This window comes from Colius striatus, chromosome 3 (genome assembly GCF_028858725.1).
Source record: "Colius striatus isolate bColStr4 chromosome 3, bColStr4.1.hap1, whole genome shotgun sequence".
Classification (NCBI taxonomy): Eukaryota; Metazoa; Chordata; class Aves; order Coliiformes; family Coliidae; genus Colius; species Colius striatus.
This window is the reverse complement of record NC_084761.1, coordinates 73,587,477-73,608,471: the sequence shown is the minus strand read 5'-3', so window position 1 is coordinate 73,608,471 and position 20,995 is coordinate 73,587,477. Positions and strand designations below refer to the sequence as shown.

General features: G+C 39.9%; 1 protein-coding gene across 4 annotated transcripts in view; it reads right to left on the bottom strand.

The window, feature by feature from the left end:
• Window positions 1–20,394, bottom strand: part of ATP8A1 (ATPase phospholipid transporting 8A1) — a 112,019-nt gene extending 91,625 nt beyond the window's left edge. For 3 of the 4 annotated variants that reach the window (XM_061991930.1, XM_061991931.1, XM_061991929.1), the window contains exons 1-4: window positions 20,162–20,394; window positions 7,419–7,533; window positions 5,441–5,540; window positions 2,282–2,380 (exon numbers count right to left, since the gene is read on the bottom strand). In XM_061991930.1, the coding sequence (XP_061847914.1) occupies window positions 2,282–2,380; window positions 5,441–5,540; window positions 7,419–7,533; window positions 20,162–20,210 (363 nt within the window). In that variant the 5' untranslated portion in view covers window positions 20,211–20,394. Of the gene's footprint in view, window positions 1–2,281; window positions 2,381–5,440; window positions 5,541–7,418; window positions 7,534–20,161 lie in introns of those variants that run through there. The other variant, XM_061991932.1, reaches the window with a different exon arrangement.
• Between the last annotated feature and the right edge of the window lie 601 nt (window positions 20,395–20,995).

Genomic DNA, 20,995 nt, shown 5'->3' with positions numbered 1-20,995 from the left:
CAAAAATCCCTAAGCCTGTCCCCTGTCTTCCCCTCCCCACCAAACTGTACAATTCAAGTTGCAAAGAGAAAATAACATAAATGATCTCATCTGCGCTTTTTTTTTTTTAAAGGACACTTTGTACAGTAGCAGCAGCCTCAGTTTTACATTTGCCTAGACACTGACAGATGGCATAAGTCTATAAGCATTAACAGCAGAATGGTTAAAAATATCTGAAAGAACATTAATTTATTTTATTTATGTGAAGGGAAAGTAACAAAGGCACTTAAGGAGAAACTGACTATTAGGCAGCAAATAGTAGAAATGCAAAATAGAACAAAAACATCAACATCGCAGTCTCTTCCAGGACCACTCCATGGGCCAGGAGCTTCATACAACCCAGGCGGACAATATACCTTGCCTACCACCCAATCACAGAGGTAAACAAGGAAAAGATTGAGTTGACTGCATCAGCAGGAAAGGCAGCACGTGCACAGCCATTCTCCATTTCAGAGCTTTACAGCTTACTGCTCTTCCTCTAGATCGTGATTCTGCACACACATTGCAATTCTGCTCTAACACAGTAAGCCTCATCCTCCCAGCAAGCCTACTATTTGTGTGCACAGAAAGATGGTATTTCCTGTAACCCTTTCCAAAAATCAAGAAAGCACCCCACAACATAAAAAATTAGGAATACTCCTCCTCTGGGAGACAAGGTACTCTGCCATATTGTGATGTATCTAACTCTTGTCCTCCACATAACTTATTTGCAGAATTGGAACAACAGAGGATGATGAAATCCTTACTATCTACAGTGATTTAGTAAATCAGTAAGATTGATTCCTTAGATACAAAATTCATTAGCTAAAAGACTCAACTAAGTTATGCAAACTAAAAAGACAGATTCTACCATACGCTTTCAATGAAGAGTAGGCAAGAAGGCACAACTTCAGTATCTTTTGTGTGAAGTGGAAGTCTCTGAAATTCCTTTCCATACCCACAAAACAGAATTTGTCAAATGGAAACTTCCAAGTCATAACATTGTTCTAGCTCTTCTAAATTTTTCATACAATACAAGAAGAAAGCAAAACCATAAACTGACAGGAGAACACTAAGAAGCTTGGCATAGACCAAGGCACCTGCCTAATAACGAGTGTTCCATGCCTGTTCTGGGCCATCTGGTGTCAAATATGAAAGATTAACAATAAATTCTATTTGGTTGGACTAACAGGAAAAACTGAAAAAGGCCTATTCCCTTTGCTATCCACAAAAACAAAGTCACAACAGTGAAATAAAAAATTTTATGTGTTTGACTTCAGAAATACAGAGATGCATCAGATGCATAACCAGGATTTGACAACTGGAGAAAACAAAATTTTTAGAACTTCAAAAATGCCACATAACTGACCTGTACTCCCTTCATAGAAAATGTATTAAGCCAAATAGGTTACTATTCTTAAAGTATCACATTAGAATTCCGGTAGCAAGTTAAAAGACATTTTTTAGAAAGGTCCAGGAATAACCCAGTTGGGAAACAAAAATACATCAAGTTTCAACTATGGAGGACAAGAGAAGGTGCTTGAGACTAAGCAGTCTCCTAGAGTCTCAACTGAGCTCCTGAGGGCTTGTCTGTTTTTTTAAAAGTCATCTCAAATAAAAATGTAAACATAAAAAGGATCTTGAGACGATTTTTTTAAAAATTCCTACCTTCTTCATGGACTGGACTAAAGCCTTAAGTTCTCACAATTTTTCTAGAAAATGTTAGTCTATTATCTCATTCACAGATCAAACTGAAATCTAGATCACAAGTATAATTAGTGGGAGTAAAGGACCCTCATCATGCAGGAGGGGAAAAAAACCCAACATTTAAAGGTTATCTGATTTTAAAATAGATTCCACCTGCGACTCACTCTGTAGCTTTCAATCTTCTTTTAGCAGATCCATTGTCTGAAAAAATTGGCAATACTGTGGGCTTGACTGGGTTCTGTGGAGTCTTTGGTTTCAGTTCACACTTTAAAAACATGCTTATACTTCATTAATGAGAAGTGTTTAACTAGAAATAATCTATAGAATCGACACAACATTCACTGTTTTACCACATTATTGTCACTTATATATGTGATTTACTATATATATATATATACACACTTCCAAATCTTAACAACATAAAGACTTCATAGTAGCTTTATAAGACTTCAAAAGCATGCAGAAGAGTGGTTCAACACAAAATTGTTCAACAAAGTTTTGGTAATTTATGAAAATGTTGAAAGCTATTTAGAAAATATTGCTATTAAATACTTACAATATCCTCTATTATCTCCTTCACTGCAGCTACAGCTAAAATAAATAAGAGAGGGACCAATGTTGTATAACGGCCGGTTGGTGATACATCTGGTATTTGCTATCAAAAAAGAAAAAAAGAAAAGAATTGCTTGCACTGCTGGTTGAAATATTGTAATACAAAAAGCAGTATTTTCCGTGTAGATGTAGACAATACAACTGGATTCACTTTTTAGATATGGTGCTGATTATTTCCAAGAGGGTTACATTTTTCTATGATCACAGAATCATAGCACGGTAGGGGTTGGAAGGGACATCCAGAGATCATCTAGTCCAATTCTTTGCTCAAGCAGGTCCACCTAGATCAGATTGCACAGGAACATGTCCAGGCAGGTCTTGAAGACCTCCAAGGAAGGAGACTCCACAGCCCCCCTGGGCACCCTGTGCCAGGGCTCCATCACTCTCACAGTAAATTTTTTTTTTCTTATATTTAAGTGGAACTTTTTCTGTTCCAGCTTCTACCCTATTACCCCTTGTCCTGTGGGTATATACAACAGAAAAAAGGGATGTCCCAACCTCCTGACAGCCACCATTTATATACTTGTAAATATTAATGAGATACCCCCTCAGTCTCCTCTAAACTTAAACAGTCCCAGTTCCTGCAGCCTTTCCTCATAAGGAAGATGCTCCAGTCCCCTGATCATCTTGGTGGCCCTGCGGTGGATTCTCTCCAGAAGTTCTCTGTCACTCTTGAGCTGAGAAGCCCAGAACTGGACACAGGACTCCACATGGCGCCTCACCAGGGCAGAGGAGAGGGGGAAGAACCTTTCTTGACCTTCTACCCACAGTCTTCTTGATGCATCCCAGAATGCCATTGGCCTTCTTAGCCACAAGGGTGCATTGCAATAACCAAGTCTCCCAGTTCTCTCCGTAGAGCTGCTCTCCAACAGGTCAACCCCCAGCCTGTACTGGTGCATGGGGAAGCTGACAGTAAAATAACATTTTCATTTTTTAATAGCATAGCATTCAGTGGAGTTACTTTCAAAGGTTTCAGTGTCTGGAAGATAATCTCCCTCCTTTTCCATGTTTCAGATTAAATTAAAATACCTGTTTATAAAACACAATTTTTTTTTTGCAGTTTAGATTTTTGTTAGAGTGGACACAAATCCAAGACATTGTTACTTCCCTACTGTTTTAACTTCTAAGAGATATTTTTTATCACACTAATTATTAATTGTTGACTTTCAAATAGCTGCTTTCTGACAGACTATTGAAAGAAACTCATTTTTGCTAAGCAGGTTTGGGGATAGGTGATACAAGTGAATGTGTATGTAAAGTAAGTGCTGAGATCTTCTTGCAGCTACTTATGTGATATACATGGATTATTATCCGTAATTATCTTTATATAGACTACAGTTGTTAATAGCAACATTGACAGGTTAGAGGATTACTGCTTTACTGGACTTAAAGGCAACAGAGTCCATAGGACCACAATGAGATCTTTGCAAGAAGAGTACTAACAAGTGGTGCCTTAATGTAGTTAGTAGACACCCTCAATTTATCATAAAACAATCTGAAATACAGTCTATGTTATTTATTCACTATATACATTTATTTTTGCTACCACCACATTGTGCATTGGAAAGAAAACAGGATGTTATATGTACACATGCTATATTTCTTGGGGTAAGACCAATATACATCTATTTTCCAGGTTACTCTAGACCACATTTTTTCAAGCAATTACATGGAAATTAGGCAGAAAGTTACTGTTGGGCAAGGGCCTGTGTGTTTGCTACAAGGAAAAAGGATCTATCACTTCTTCACCTATTCCTATGCTTTCAGTTCCTCTCTACTTGTAGGTTCAAACCTTCCCATTCCAGTCACACATTATTTTCCAGGAAAAAAAAAAAAAAAAAGCAAAAAGAGCACCAGCCTGTACCCTGGTTGCATTACCCCATATTTCTTACTGTGGCCTCACTGATAGTCTGATAGAGATGGTGGACTTTTAAGTCCTAACATTCCACTTCCCAATGTTTCACTTCTCTACCTTAAACACGTATCTGCCAGCTTATCACCCAGTCTTGCCAAGCCTCAGCTTCTGAAACCTCACTTTCTGTGTCACTAGCTTCACATGCACAGCAGCACCACAAGAAATGCTGCAGGTCCACTGGTTTAGCATGATGTGCCAGACAGGATCAAAATGTTTGTTAAGAAGCCATGGGTTTGCAGGCAGACATCTTAATGAAACTGAACTTCGGATTTTTTACCCCTCAAAAATAGTATAAGCTACCTGTGCAGATATATATCCTGAGAAACTGCTCCAAGAACTTAGAATGGAAGCCATGAAAACTGAATAAGTACAGAGGAATCAGCTTTCACTTGCTGAAACATCTGAAGTGAGGAAGTAAAAAGTACACATAGTAGTATATGTGCCATTATTTTAGTAATTTTTCTTGGTATTCCTAACACAATAATGTCTACAACAGACAAATCAACACATTCTAAAACATCCACTAGAAATTATGCAGAAAATATGTTTTCATCCAATATGACTAAGAATACAGAACTAGACAACAGTGATTATCACTCCACCTGCCCACAGTTAAATTTTCAACCGTCATCAACTATCACATTCACAGAATAGTACACAAAAAACCCACAATCTGCTTTATCAAGTTGAACTACTGCATATTTAAAATATTCTGATATATCTGCAAAATGTTATGTACTTCTTTCTTCAATACTTCTTATATATTTCTTCTTCTTGGCTGCAAGTCCTATCCCTCAAAACAGTCCACAGGATTAAAGTCCATAAAATCCAATTTTTTAGGCAGTACTCTCCATTATGAGAAATGCCAATCACAGGTAACATTTTTCTGTATGTGCCAGGTATTTTTATATGGAATTTTCCTGCCATGAATCTTTTTCACTTGACAGTACTTCACCTATACTTAACCTGTTTTACAGAAAAAAACCATTTATGTATTGTGTTATCTCCAAGGAGTAAAAAAACTCACAAAACCAAACATTTATTAAAGGTATGTTTACACAATTCAGCTATTCTGTTAGGCTAACAGTCTCAGAAAGAATGGTACACCGACCTCAGTATCTTTGCAAAACACAGTACAAATACTCTCTCAACAAGATTAAAATATTAGCATCCTATTGTTGATCTTACCTGAAGTAATGCAATAAAAAGAAAAAATGCATTAGCAGCTCTTCTGAACTGGGAATAAAGGAACCTTGGCAGGAATGTGATTATGTTGTACTTTGCAGTGCTGAGAGAAAGAGAGACAAAATCACACGTTTTTATTACAGTAAAAAAAAATTCTTCAAATGTATACCTTCCCTCTCAGTTACACAAGCTTTTAAATAAAACCGAACCCTTTTGTGATTTCTCTGCTGGCAAACAGATTTGTTTTGGCTAAAAGAGAAAATGAAAGAACTCTACAGAGACAGTCCTGCAGCCATCCATGAACTGGCTAACCCAGGGAAGCGCCCGCCACCCACAGAAACTGTCATGAGCTTCCATGTCAAGGCAAGAAGTTCCCTTGTCACCTCTGCCTGCGCTGTGGGAAGTGGTCAAGCTCTGCTGCCACTTAGTTACAGGCAATGAGGAAAGAAAAAAAAATAAAGAGAAGGCAGGAGGCCAGAAGTTCCACTGTCACCGTGGGGGAACAGGTAAGGCAGGCCCCAAGCTCTCAGCTCCTGGGTCCAGAGAAGTACTCTGTCCTGCAAGCCATGGTGTACACTGGGCAAGTAACATTGTATGACAACTCCAGTTTGGACAAAATTCTTGGGGAAAGAATTGTAAGAAGAACAAGAACGCTCCTAATCAGGACTGAGGAGCTGTGGAGCTTAATGCGGGGTGTGAATTTCCACGCTTCAATGCAAAAATCCCAACAACAGGATCAATCAAATTTAAATTGTACATTTAAGAAATGATTAATTACAAAATTCTATTACAAGATAAAAAACCTACACCTGTCAACTGAATGGAAAATTCACTTTTTTTTTAAACAGACATCTGATAAATATTGGATATTAAGCCTAGTTTTTCTAGGCTGTAAGAACAGAATACAGTTTTTCGTAGAGTAATGATCTGCACTAAGCCATCATCACAAAATGTTGGAACTTCCAGCTCTTTGTCAGTCTTATATTTATCTAAGAACAGATTGCTGCCATCTAAGGTCCTGTAACAATAACAGTGAAATTAATGCCAAAAACTCAGAGGCTGAAGACTTGGAAAAATATTTTAACCCCCTTTAAAGCTAGGTATTATTAACTTTGCATAAAACAGTCAATTTAAAGGTGGAATCAATATGTCCTGCAAAACACTCAGCACTATCAAGAAACAAAGGGAAGGACAGAAAAAGCAATTTGTGTACACAAAAAGCATTACAAAGTATCTCAAGTCCACAAAAAGCCCCCACCACATTATTTTCAACATCTGTAATATTTCTGTATATATCAAAGGTATTTTCAGAAAAAAATCACACCTATTTGGGACAGGGATAGCTTTGCCTTTCACTCTGAATTTTTACAACTGCAAATGTTCATCCTAAATATACATAAGCAATCAGTGTATTACTTAAAATTCAACAAAAAACACACATTGTAAATTATCTTCAGGTATCTAAAGCACAAACTTGAAATTCAAATGTTGTTTAAAGAGTTTCAAAAGCATCTTTGTAGCTGGTTGACTGAAAAAGACATTTTCCAAAGAACAAACAATGCCACAATGAAGAGAATTACATCTATATTTCTGATTTTTTTTAATGTCTATATTTCTGATTTTCTATATTACATGTATATTACAAATATATTTCTGGTAGCTGGATGCCAAAGACAAAAAGTAAACTGAACTTCAACTGAACTGAAAGCATATCCAGAGATATGCTGATGGTGCAGCTGTAAAGGCAATCCTTTTCCCATCCAGACCTTTGTCACTGTTCTTAAAAATTCTGAAGGTCAGGTTTGTAAATGACACAGGTCTGCTGCTCTAGTTGGTCTGCTTCATTCTCTCCCCAAGTGTCTGAGACTGTAACTAGTGGTCAGAGGAATTGTAAAAGTGGAATAATCTTTAATTCCTTTTTTTCTGTGCAACATGCAGCATTCAGAAATTAAATATATATATTCCATTCACAAATTAGTACCTGACATGATTATTGCAGAATTTGGTTAGCTGGGGCTGATTGATGAATATTGTTCTCAATTCCTCTTGATCAGCTAGAGAAGTTTTCTCTGAAACATCATCTGGCTTCTCATAGCCTGTAAAAAAACAGCATAATTTTGCATATAAATAGATTCAACGTGCTTCATGACAAAAAAGACATTTGTTGTGAACATGAACTCAATGCATTTACATTTCTCACCATAACAACTAATGTTCATTTAAAACCAAAAGGGTTTCAGCTTTTTAAATAATTTTAATTAGATACACAGATAAAAGTTATGTAGTCAATATGCTTTGTATATACGATAATTATTAACAACTGTAAAATCTGGTGAATTAATAAGTATACTGAAATAGCTTATGCCACTTCATGGGTTTGTAGAAGCATTTGAATCCAGAAGTGAGTGTAGAAGAATAAAGGTTACTACCTCACAGCTGAGTGATCTTGAGTTAAAAACCTGCAAAATTCTGGAAGTTACTTCTGGTATTAAGGTAAATGTTTGAAAAGAAAGACATCAAAAGAAATGTATATTAATGTATATTAATACAAAAAAAGTTCAGAAATACACTAGTAGTACCAATAATGAGTTACACGAGCATTATGTAATGAAAATGCAGTTATCTGAAAAGCACTACAAACTCAGAAGATCTCTATATTGTACAGAGATCATTCAGCAGATCAGTTACAAGGTTTGCATGCAAAATTTAACATTGATCATTGCTGAATTCATAGGAAAGTAAAATATTTAAAGTAATGTTTACTATAACCTTTATAAAATTCATTTCATGCTACTTAATCTATTGTCCTGCACTGTACTTGCCCAAGATACACTTAACACATTCTTCCCTCCATGCTGCTTCTAAACTAGTTACACACATGGAGACATCCTATAGTAACATAACAATTACAAGTTTGCAGAAGAACACATAAATAGCTTAAGTTCTCATAAAAATGCAGTTAAAATTTAACCATTAATCTCAATGGTAGAAAAACAATTTACCAAGAGGACGTTTCAACAATGAAATGAGATACAAAAGGCATCTAGTATAGCCACCTTGAATCGAAATTCTATTCATTTGCACAAACCAACTGTTTTTACAAAAACTCATAGAAAAGTCATTGTCCCAATTAAAACTAAGCAAACACAGGAACCAATGCAAGCAAACAAATAAAATTAATGTGATGTACTTTATAGTCAGATGAATTCTGTTCTTCCAGCCTTCAGGGAACACCCCCCAGACGGCCATGACCTTTCAACAATAACCGAGAGTAGCCTAACAGTTAGACCTACCAGCTGCCTCTGCACGCATAAACACATTTGATCCCAGGGACTCCCGTATTCCCAGTTCAAGTGTTCCCTAACCTGGTCCTCCTCCACGAACATAAGTTTTTCTTGCTACAGACTTTCCTGCTGGTATCAGGAACCTGTAGTTCCTGAAGAGTCATCTTATCAGTAGAGACCGAAGTGAAGAAGGCTTCAAGTACTGTATCCACTTTTATGTCCTTTATCTCATGGTTCCCTGTCAATTCAACAGCAGGCTCCCGTTTTCCACAGCCATCTTCTTCCTGCTGTTACATCTGAAGAACAAGAAGGGCTCTTAGAAGTCCCTCAGCAGATTAAACTCCAGGTTGGCTTTGGCTTTGCTAACCCCAGCCCTCTATACTCCTCTCCAGTCACTCATCCTCACGTGCAGCTTGTGTATGTTCCCTTTTTACACTTAAGCTTTGTTAGGGGGTCCTTGTTCCTCCATGCAGTTCTACTGACACCTTCATTTGATTTCCTCCTCTTTGAGATAGGCTAATCCTGAGCTGTGAGGAGGAGAGCCTTGGAAACCAAGGCCACTAAGCATTTGGTGTTTAATGGGTTACCATTTCTACACTTGCCTCAAGCACTCTGCATGACACTAGCCAGATTATTCCAAGAGAAGTATCTTCAGTGTCATTTTTCATTTTGTGCGGGCTCAAATTGAAATCATCATATTAAAAACATCTTTCATATCAGGAAAGACTGTGGGAACTGGGACTGTTTAGTCTGGAGGAGACTGAGGGGAGATCTTATTAACATTTATAAATATCTAAAGAGTGGGTATCAGGAGGTTGGGACATCCCTTTTTTCCATTCTATCTAGCAATAGGACAAGGGGTAATGGGATGAAGCTGGAACAGAAAAAGTTCCACTTAAATACAAGAAAAAAACTATTTCACTGTGAGGGTGAGGGAGCAGTAGAACAGACTGCCCAGAGGGGCTGTGGAGTCTCCTTCCTTGGAGGTCTTCAAGACCTGCCTGGACATGTTCCTATGCGACCTGATGTAGGTGACCCTGCTTCTGCAGGAGGGTTGGACTGAATGATCTATAAAGGTCCCTTCCAACCCCTACCATGCTATGATTCTGTGATTCTATGAAATGGTATTGTCACACTTCTGGACACTCTCATCACGTGCATCTACTAGTCAGTGGAAGCTATGCTTCTTTCTACAGTCTTCTGTAAGCTATGAGGAATCTTGTACCAACAGATGAAAGTTATGATGCAGGTAAGAGTGATGTCAATGTATTCTTCTCTCTCAAGACCTTTCACTGGTATTTCACCAATCAGGCCTATTGGTGATCCTCGTAATGGCTAAGTAGTCTATTCAGGCTGAAGCTTGTAAACACAGGTATGGCATAAATCACTCACCAAAAAGTTAACAATGATCTGTGTCTACAGCTGCTTGTTAAATGAGCATTGTTCATTCTGTACGTCAAATCAGAAAGATACATAGAAAAAATATAGGTTAGAATGCAACTGAATTCACCTGAAGATACTTTCATGTCAAGGATAATTAAATGTACATGAAAATTTACAGTTCATTTCTAGCATATTCTATAAATCCTTACAAGCAGGTGATGGAAAATCCAAGTCCTCCTCCAGTCCATTACACAGTCTCTTGCTTACTGTATCCAGACCACATATATTCAGGCACCGCTTTGCAGATCAAGCCTCCACATATTGTGCAAAGATCCAGTAGAAACTTGTCATTTCATGCCATTTACAATTTGGGATTCACAGGTTTTATTACTACGCTGTAACTCCCCAATACTACATTAATCCACTGACATTTCTTTATTTCCTTCCTTCTAGCTCCCTCAATGAAAGGCACACATCCAACACACTTCTAATCAAATTTCAGTATGTATCTCAAGAATATCCTTCGCAGAAAGGGCAGCCAGTCCAACAGACTAGCCCATCTGAACAAGTGTTCACAAGATACACTTGTACGGTTCTTTGAGTCACAAAGAATGTGGCAGGTCAAGTATGCCATTTCCTAGTCTTGTCATTACCTGTCTTTGGAATGACAACTACCATGACCTCCAGCACACATCTCAAAAACCATGTATCACAGAGTCATAGAATGCTAGGGATCTCTAGAGATCATCTAATCCAACCCCTTGCTAAAGCAAGACCACCTAGATCAGGTCACACAGGCAGCTTTTGAAAACCTCCAGAAGAGGAGACCCCACAACCTCCCTGGGCAGCCTGTGCCAGGATTCCAGGATTACTATTATAGTAAAATAGTTTTTCCTTATATTCCTACAACACAACTGGACATAGGCATATCTCACACGATGACTAAGTTTTCAGCCAAGCCACAGGTGCACATGTCATCACATGTTTATACATGACTGAGCCCCAATTCATCACATGGCGAGTGCACCTTCAGTCTGAGCATAGATTTACTTTCCAGTTGCTCAATGAAGAAACAAAGATGAAATATGGCTCCTGCAAAAGTACTTGGATGGAAAACTTAGTATTTTGACATGATAGCTTCCAGTTTAGCCTAAGTTCAAGAAAGAAAGACTTTGCATATTTGTAGAAGGTATTATTTTGATTTTAAAGCATTAATTTCAAAACTTATGCCAGCATAATCCTTGAATACTAATAGTGATAAAGCAAACGTTAGCAGGCAGTATCCACTTTGTATTAAGACTGACAAATTATAGACATTTTTTTCATATACCAGTATTACAGCTTTCATTTTTTCTTCTGTAATCAAAGATATAAAAAAGGTGCTGAGGAGCTTAATAAATATTCACTGCCTCAGTTCCTACTACTTTTTTTTTTTCAATTTTCACTTGAAAAGCAATCTTAGGTGTTAAGTTCTGAGCCTGATATCATCCTCTATACTCTGCAGCTTCACTAAAACCACCTCTCTAGCCTTCAGTGCATACTACTACTCTCAAAGCTTTAAAGTTACAAATGTCCCATCACCTTCCTGCCTAAACTTTAGAATCCATTCAACTTAAGAGTACACAGACTAAACTCATACACAAAGTTCACTATCATGCAAATATAATTTCTCTTTCATGTTTGTTATGTTTGTCTGTATGTGTATAAACATAAAGCCAGCTAAAACCTTACACATTACTGATGTCTCAGATGGTAAATATACTTAAATGACTAAAATGTTTTCCAAGCAACAGGAGACAGTAAATGTTCTTTGAAGTGCTCTGCTTTCATATAAGACTATCAGTAAGAATGTAAAAAAAACAAACATAGAATTATAACTCCACATTTGACATAGAGCTTCTACATCCCATCCTTCCACAATGCCATTTCTTTAAATATCCATATATCACCCTCTGCAGCAATACCTACCCACCTACTTGTCAACAGTCAGCATACCTGAGTTTCACAGCTCCTCTGCACCTATGATGCTATCCTAGTTAGCTCACAGATGCCCAATGCTTGGCCAGAAACTGGGGATGCTTTTCTTTCCAGGTAGCTGCTGATTTTCAAAATTGCCTGAGGGAAGTATTTGGTGCACAGCTGCAGGACAAGCCAAAGCTGCTGCTTCTGGGCTGTCAGAATGCCAAATGTCTTCAAGGGACAGTATACCACCCTGGCCTGTGTGCTTGGCAGACCTACCCTAGAAGGACCTGTTTTTGTTTTGAGGTTTTTATTTTGGTTTTCAAAGTCTATATATTGTGGTTTATAAAAGGAATTTCCCACCAATTTGTCAGCTGTAGCAACGTATGTTCATAGGTTTCACTTCTGAGTGTGACTGGGAATTTCCACACATGATGCATTCACTACAATTACAACTAAAAATTATCTATCACATTCCCCCGGTCTGTTTGTATTCCACATCTTCAGAAAACTATCATAAAGCATTTCCAATTTCTGCCATGTCTCACCCACGCTTATCTAGCATAAATAAATTAAATCATCAAAAGCTTTATTTAATTATATTAACTCTTTTAAGTACAATGTGCAAGGAAATCTCCAATTTATTTACATAAGATGAGTAAATAATTTTATACCAATTCATTGGTACTCCAATGGCCCAAAATGACGTCAAGAGTCAACATTAAAAGAGGACATGCTTTTCAACAGGAGAGGATGTTAAATACTGTAGTAGTTTATACATTCACTTGAAAGGCCTACCAATCTACAGCCAAGAGGACAGAAATTAAGACTACAGATTTGTCCCACTATTACAATCCTTGATGCAATCTGGCATCTTAGCATGATTACCTGTAAGGTGTGTATCATTTCAACTATTCATTTTCAAATATGAAGTAGTACATCTATCAAACTACAGTCACAAGCAGGAATATAACTACATTATGACACCAAACTGGGAGGACCGTCTGATTCACCAGAAGGCTGTGCTGCTATTCAGTGGGATCTTGACCGGCTTCAGAGTTGGGCAGAGAGGAAACTCATGAGGTTCAACAAGGACAAGTGCAGAGTCCTGCTTCTGGGAAGGAACAGCCTCATGCACCAGTACAGGCTGGGGATTGATCTGCTGAAGAGCAGCTCTGCAGAGAGAGATCTGGGAATCCTGATTGATAATAAACTATGTGCCCTCGTGGCCAAGAAGGCCAATGGCATCCTGGGATACATCAAGAAGAGTGTGGCCAGCAGGTCAAGGGAGGTTCTTCTCCCACTCTACTCTGCCCTGCTGAGGCCTCTGGTGTCCAGTTCTGGGCTCCTCAGCTCAAGAGGGACAGAGAACTTCTGGAGAGAGTCCAGTGCAGGGCCACCAAGATGATCAGGGCACTGGAAGATCTTCATTATGAGGAAAGGCTGCAGGAACTGGGGCTGTTTAGTCTAGAAGAGAGGAGACTGACGGTGGATCTTATTAACATTTACAAATATCTAAAGAGTGGGTGTCAGGAGGTTGGGGCACCCTTTTTTTCCATTCTATCTAGCAATAGGACAAGGGGTAATGGGATGAAGCTGGAACAGAAAAAGTTCCAATTAAATACAAGAAAAAAAATATTTCACTGTGAGAGTGATCGAGCCCTGGCACAGGCTGCCCAGGGAGGATGTGGAGTCTCCTTCCTTGGAGGTCTTCAAGACCCATCTGGACACATTCCTATGCAACCTGATCTAGGTGGACCTGCTTCTGCAGGGGGGTTGGACTAGATGATCTCTAGAGGTCCCTTCCAACCCTACCATTTTATGATTCTATCTCACCCCTGACTTCTAACAGCTATCCATCTACGAAATTTTAAATCTCAAATCTATAAAAGTAGAGCTTAACTGCTGACTAACCTATGAAAAGGTCTCAAGTATCTGTTCAGCAGGTCTACGTAAAAGCTCACTACTTCACATAAAAGAGAAGTCCAAGGATCCATTGGCATCAAACCAATTTGCAGGAACTCAGCCTATTAATCAAATTAGCAGAGGCTAGACTGTCACAGAAATATCACGAGTAATCACAGGAACAATAAAAGTACACCTGTACTTCAGAATGGAAGGGAAATTTCAGAAGATCATCACTTAGTGAAAGTAGATACATTTTTGATAAAGGTATATTTGAAAGGATGTACAGCAAAAATGTAAAAGTTTGTTGCCCTTCTCTAATCTCTTGGAAGGTTACCAGACAAAACAAGAATGTTGACCAAAACATTCAGAAAGCTGACAAAGAAAAAACCAAAAAAAAAAGGTGAAGTACAGAATCCAGACAGGAAGGATTAAAAAATCCCACCAACAAACAACAAAAATGTAGCAGCTTTTAAAAAATTTTAATAATAAAAAACAGTGTGAAGTTTAAGAGTAAAAACTTAAGATAAAGAATGAATCATTCTACTTTGTCTTTTTTTTTAATAAAAAAGTGTAGTTATTATTGTGTTACAGACATTAAACTGAGGTCCACCGATCTCAACCTACAGTTTGGTCATCACACTAAGCTATCAGAAAATCAGTAGTCCAGAGCTTAAAATTAAATGTAGACTTTCTCTTTGGCCTAAAGACCACAATGATTTAAGGTCACAACAAATTATGAAGCACCTCTAGGTAATAATTCTGGAGTCTTACATCCGGAAAGAGTAAACCAGCAATTAATACATTTCAGACACGAACTTTGATGCTGTGCTAGTAACAGCTGCCATTCAGAAAGAATGAGATTATTCCAAGACTTTTCTTCCTCTGCTGTGGCTTGCCACATTGCTGATATTTAACCGCAGCTGAGCTGGCATTTAACCTCAGCTGAATTATCAAATAGATTCCATGACATAATTACATGGTCCCACTGACAGAAAAGGATCTGAATATAAAGTTTTAAGTTGGCACTTTAAAAAGGACAGTAGGAAATGCCAACACATCACACAATTCTGACAATTTATTATGCAAAAATGGCAAGCTTCAAAACTAATTTCCTATTAATACTCAGAATCACACTTTCTGATCCTATATTTTGATTCTTTTATTAATTTATATCGCTACACGACCAAAAGCAAAGTGTGCTTCACATCAAAGAAATGCAACTATTACCCTAATAAAAAAAGTTACTAATTTACAAAGCTGCTCCATAAACTAGAATGATTGTATGTAATATTTTGTTCTGGGTAGTTACTTCCTAGAGTATGAGCTGTACCTGAAAAAATTCACAGCAAAATGTGGATTTTGCAGAGAACATGATTTTTTTAAAATTTGCCAGCAAAAATAATACCCAAACAAATAATCATTTCAATAAACAAATGTAAAAGCCACCAAACAACCAACAAGAGGCCCAATTATGAACATATTTTGCTTTCAAGAATAAATCTGGAAGAAGCAACTGTTCCAACACATAGTATTTGCTAGGACTCTTCCTAAAACAGTTTGATAATAAAGTTTCAAAATTAGTAAAAGAATAACAATAAATTCTACAGAGTAAACATTATCCAAATATTTTCCATATATCCAATTCTTCCTTTAGGTAGCGTGGTTTAACAGTTTCAACTTTCATTCCTTAAAACACTCTCATTTTCACCACAAGAAATGAAGAAGTTTAAATACAGACAGATTACAATATGGAAAGAAAGAGAGAGAAAGAAAACTGCCACTCAAATCACCAGAAGGATTTAAATTCAATTCTCTTATTCAAGGCCGGGCTGGATGAGACTTTCAGCAATCTGGTCCAGTGGAAGGTGTTCCTGCCCATGGCAGGGAGACTGGAACTAGATGATACTTAAGGTCCCTTCCAACCTAAAACATTCCATGTTTAAAAATTTTTTTATTCTCAAAGTACAACATTCAAAAGCCAACAATTTCTGATTGCTTATATTCCTGAAGAATGCAGCACAATTTGAAAAGAAATGGTGCCTTCAGAATTATTTGTTGTAATGCAGTGATACATGACCCATCAGCCTGTCCTTCTGAGAAGTCAGAGCAAGAAAGGAATTCCTATGACCTACTTGAATCTGCTTGGTAACGCTGAAATGGACAAGCCTGTGCTAGAGATGAAGTGTTTCTCTGTTGTTAAACACTGAGATCTCAACATAGTTCGCAAAACAGACTTGGCAGAAAAAAAGACAAACACTGAGCACTACATCTGGCAAAATGCTATATAGTCCTGTTTTCCGTGTCTAGAAACATCTAAGGATATATAAGGCATTACAAAAACAGATGGTCTGCCGAGGACAATCTTGTGACTACCATAGAACTTCAAAATACTTTCCCCTTTACGTGAAAGTCATCTCATCTTGCACAAGTTCACAGCTTCACCTAGTCTGCATACAGACGTTTACCTGCACTAATATGAAGAACTACTTATTATCTACTGTTGTTGGTAGATAGCACCACAGCATCTCACATCGCTGTGCTTTTTTCTCCACCAATACATGGAGGAAACAATGCTTCGGTCTTCAGAGAACTCTTGTACGAACTGCCAACCACAATTCCACTCTCCCAGAGTCTCTTGAAATAAAATGTTTTCAATGATTCAATTTCATATTATTTAACAGATGCATATATTAACTGTGCAGCTATATATAGCTAAAGTAATCATAGTTAATTACTGTATTTAATAAAACTAGATGTAGGCTATGCTACTCAAAAATTTTCCCATGTGTTTTGCAACTGCAGAATAGATGACACTTATGATATTTCCATGGCATCAAATGTACTTGAAGCCCAGGTACAATTCTGAATTAAGGTTACTGCTGGTGAAAAAATACATATGGTGATTTCCTGAATTTGTTTAGGAAGTACAGATCTTTTGAGCCATGAGCAAGATTTTATTGATACCACTTTAGAACTGTAGCATTTCCTAGGCTTATGGTGAACTGAAGGTGTACTTTGCAACTGTTACAACTGGCACAAAAATCTACTAAAAAAGGTTATAGGCATGCCCTGGTTATCCTTCATCAGCCATGAAGATCACAACAACCTGCATAAGTGTGGAAGAATGACACAAAAACAGTAGTTTCTTTTTAACTAATTTGTTTTTCCTCTATGCAGGTGACATCTTACAGACGCTAAAACTCCTACAATTTTTATTTTGTAACTATAGACTGTAGTGTCAATTCCTCTCTGCAATTGCAGTTGTCAGCCAATGCTTGGGAAAGATACATGTGGACATCATTGTGATAGTTCTGACTTAGAGAAAATCAACTATTACACTCAGATGAAATAAACTAATAACAGTATTACTATCTCTTCATGTCAGAGAGCTTAGTTCTGAGATGATGTCAAGACAGTCCAGCCTGATAAGGTATCTCATGATCCATGGAAAAGGTCTCTGAAGCAGAAATTAGTTGCTGCAGTGACAGGAGAGAGAAATAAGGTTTTAACCTCAAAGATATAATTAAAAAATTCTAGAATAAAAGAAGCAATATTAAGTTTGTCTATCAGATCCCCACAAACATGAAATTACTCTAAGGAACGGTCCATGCCCTAACAGCAGTCATGGAATCTGATGTTTATGATTACAGTATTACCAGTAATTTCTAAAAAACACAGGGAGATACTGTTAGTAACAACTCTGCACTGCAGACAAGGCTCTGGTGGAAGTCTTGGAAGGCAGCCCTATCATCAGCCTGCACAGGGCTTATCTGAAAGACTTATAAGGTGGCCAGAGCTAGAGGGTTTTTTTTAAATTCTAGGGATGAGACCCATATTGCAGAACTCTGCAGTCCTCTTTTTCAGAAAATAATAATGGTTACTTGCAAAGAACTGTTTAGAAACACCACCCACACAGTCCAAAGGTGTGGACTAACTACACTTTGAAGCAATTTATCTCAAATCTAACCAAACAAAACAAAATAAGAGGCTCACTGACACTGATTTTTTTGTGAATGAACTGAGTATAAATAAAATCAACTAGTAAACATCACATTATTGCATTATCATAGAACGGTAGGGTTGGAAGGGACCTTTAGAGATCATCTAGTCCAACCCCTCTGCAGAAGCAGGGTCATCTACATCAGGTCGCATAGGAATATGTCCAGGTGCGTCTTGAAGACCTCCAAGGCAGGAGACTCCACAACCCCTCTGGGCAGTCTGTGCCACTGCTCCCTCCCCCTCACAGTGAAATATTTTTTTCTTGTATTTAATTGGAACTTTTTCTGTTCCAGCTTCATCCCATTACCCCTTGTCCTATTGCTAGATAGAATGGAAAAAAAGGGTGCCCCAACCTCCTGACACCCACTCTTTAGATATTTATAAATGTTAATAAGATCACCCCTCAATCTCCTCCAGACTAAACAGCCCCAGTTCCCGCAGCCTTTCCTTGTATGAAAGATGTTCCATACCCCTGATCATCTTGGTGGCCCTGCACTGGAATAGTTGAAAATTATTATATGTAGTATTGCTCAAAGAAAAATATGGTATGTGTCAATAACTCCACTGCTATAATGAAAACTACCACATCAATTTCCACAAGTTGTTTCTTCAATGAAGTTTCATATCTATTTTCAGTCCCCAATAAAGTATTTTTACAGAAGCTGCTCAAACCTTGCATTCAACTGTTTCACAGTTATCCAACCTTCAACACTATTCAAATAAGCTAGCCTGGTTTTTTGCTTTGTTTTGTTTTCTTTTTAATGCATCTGCACATCTAGATATTTACCTTTCAGGAATGTCACACTTGCTCATTTAATAACCATGACGGATCCTGCAATTAGATCATTTTAAAGAGAGCATCAGTTTTCCTAACTTACTTGTGCTAAGCTTGCAGTGAAAACTGTCTGGGATGAACTGAAGAACTTAAAATCTGGAGATTTAACTAGTTTCTTTATATACAATGACTAATCAATGTGAATATAGCAACATGGCTGCTCTGCTTGTAAAAACATTTCAAAAGTGTTCCTGGAAGGATGCACTTTCCTCATTTCTTCTTAGAAAGACCCATTCTTCTATTTCTTGGCCAGCTAGCACTTCCCAGGTAGAGGCAGAGCCAGATATTCTATAAACCTACTTTTAGGAGAGGATGGCATGTAACATGGGACAAACAGAAAGGAATAGCGTACTTCCAATCTATCTTTCTTCATGCTCTTCAACTTGCTTTGTTTGAAAGAAGTGAGAAAGATACAGGAAGTTTCTACCTCCCTATACAGCTAAACAAAGAAAAAAAAAAAAATCAACCTGATGTAATGGCTTAAGGGGAAGAACTTTCAGACAAAGAAATAAAACCTTCATACCTGCCTGGGGAAGCATGTCTCATTACAGTGCCACTGCTATCATTACGTACCACAAACTGGAAATCATATACTGTCCCACAGACCACTGCCTTAGTATTCATGACTTAAATTTTTACTATTGCATGCAATTGAAACTACACTGAGATAATTTCACCGCAGTAATTCTTTTTGCAGTTCTTGACATGATGTCACCCAACCCTTAACTAAACACCAGTCCGAAGCTTTGCTGCACGTTCCGTGTGTTTATTTGTGATGATGAGCAAACACTTACACACTACATATAAAGGACAGATGTCGACTTATTCCTAGGACGAGTATTCGAGGACAAATATCGCAGACCATGAGCCGCTGCTACCTCTCCCCCTCCGCCCCCGGGGCCGGTGGGCCGAGCTGCCACTCACACCGGGAAAGAGAAGGCAACCTCTCGCCCTGAGACGCTGCCATCGCCGATGCGCAGATCGCTGCCCGGGCGCACACTGGCCTCGGCAGATAACAGCCAGCCATAGATATAAGACCGCGTGGAGAAAACCCCCACTTCCAGCAACGTTCATGCCCCAGCGCTGGGGTCTGTGCTCAGCCGCGACATGCGTCCGCCGCCGCAGCTCCATCCGGTGGGGCACGGCGCGATCAGAGGCCGCGATGTGGGGCGGGTGGCGTTGTAGCAGCCGGCGCGACACCGGCTCCCGTCGCCTCGTCTCCCCGCCGCCCCCTCCCGGCCAGGCGGCGCAGACCCCGCCGCGGCTCCGCGCCAGAGGGTACCCGAGCGCCGGCCGGGCTCTCCTGTCCCTCCCTGCCGGCGTGGAGCGGCGGAGCGGCTGCCGGGAAGCACTCACCCTCTGCACGGGAGCGGATCTCGGACACAGTTTTCTGCACCGCCGGCATCGCCGTCAGGAGGAGGGTGGCGACGGTGCAGCCGCCTCCGCCCGGGCTCCCTGCACCTGCCGCACGCCGGAACGCGGGGCCCCGCAGGGAGGCCCGGGGCGACGGCGGCGGGTCCCAGCGGCGGCTCCTCCGGCAGCCCGAGGCGGCAAGCTCGCGCCTCGCCTGCGCCTCCCGCCGCTCGCGCCGCCGCTCCTAACTGACAACCGCGGCGCCAGCGCTGCGCGCTCGCCTGCCCCCTCCGGAACCTACCAACTCCGCCCTCCCCCCACCCACCTCCTCGTTCCGTGGCGTCCTGCCGCCATGTCCCGCCTATCCCGAGCCCGGGTTTGCCGGGCCGCTATGTCTAACTGGACACCGGCACTACGGGAGATTTAATGTCCCGCTTCTGGAGTGGGCGAAAGGTTTCCGATGTGCCCCCTACCCCGTGACGCGAGGGGAGTGGAACGCGCCGAATCCTGGGCCGTTGCCCTACACTAGTGGATGGGCGGGGGAGTCCCAGGGAAGGACGGCCGGTGTCTCCGACACCGACGCCCGGGGCGGCGGAGCTCAGCTTCGGCAGGGCGAAGGAGGCTGTTGAGGGCGGCAGAGCTCAACCTCAGCGGGGCAAGGAAGGCGGCCCTCAGGCGGCCCTGGCGCGGCGGTGCGGCCCGGCTCGGCGGCCTGGGCAGAAGGGGTCAGGGGGCAGAGAGCGGCAGCCCGGGCGAGGGAGCCTGCAGAGCTGCTATGCCTCGTTTATCCGCAGAGGGGACTTCTGACCTTCGCTCTGTTAGCGCCTCAGCAAGATG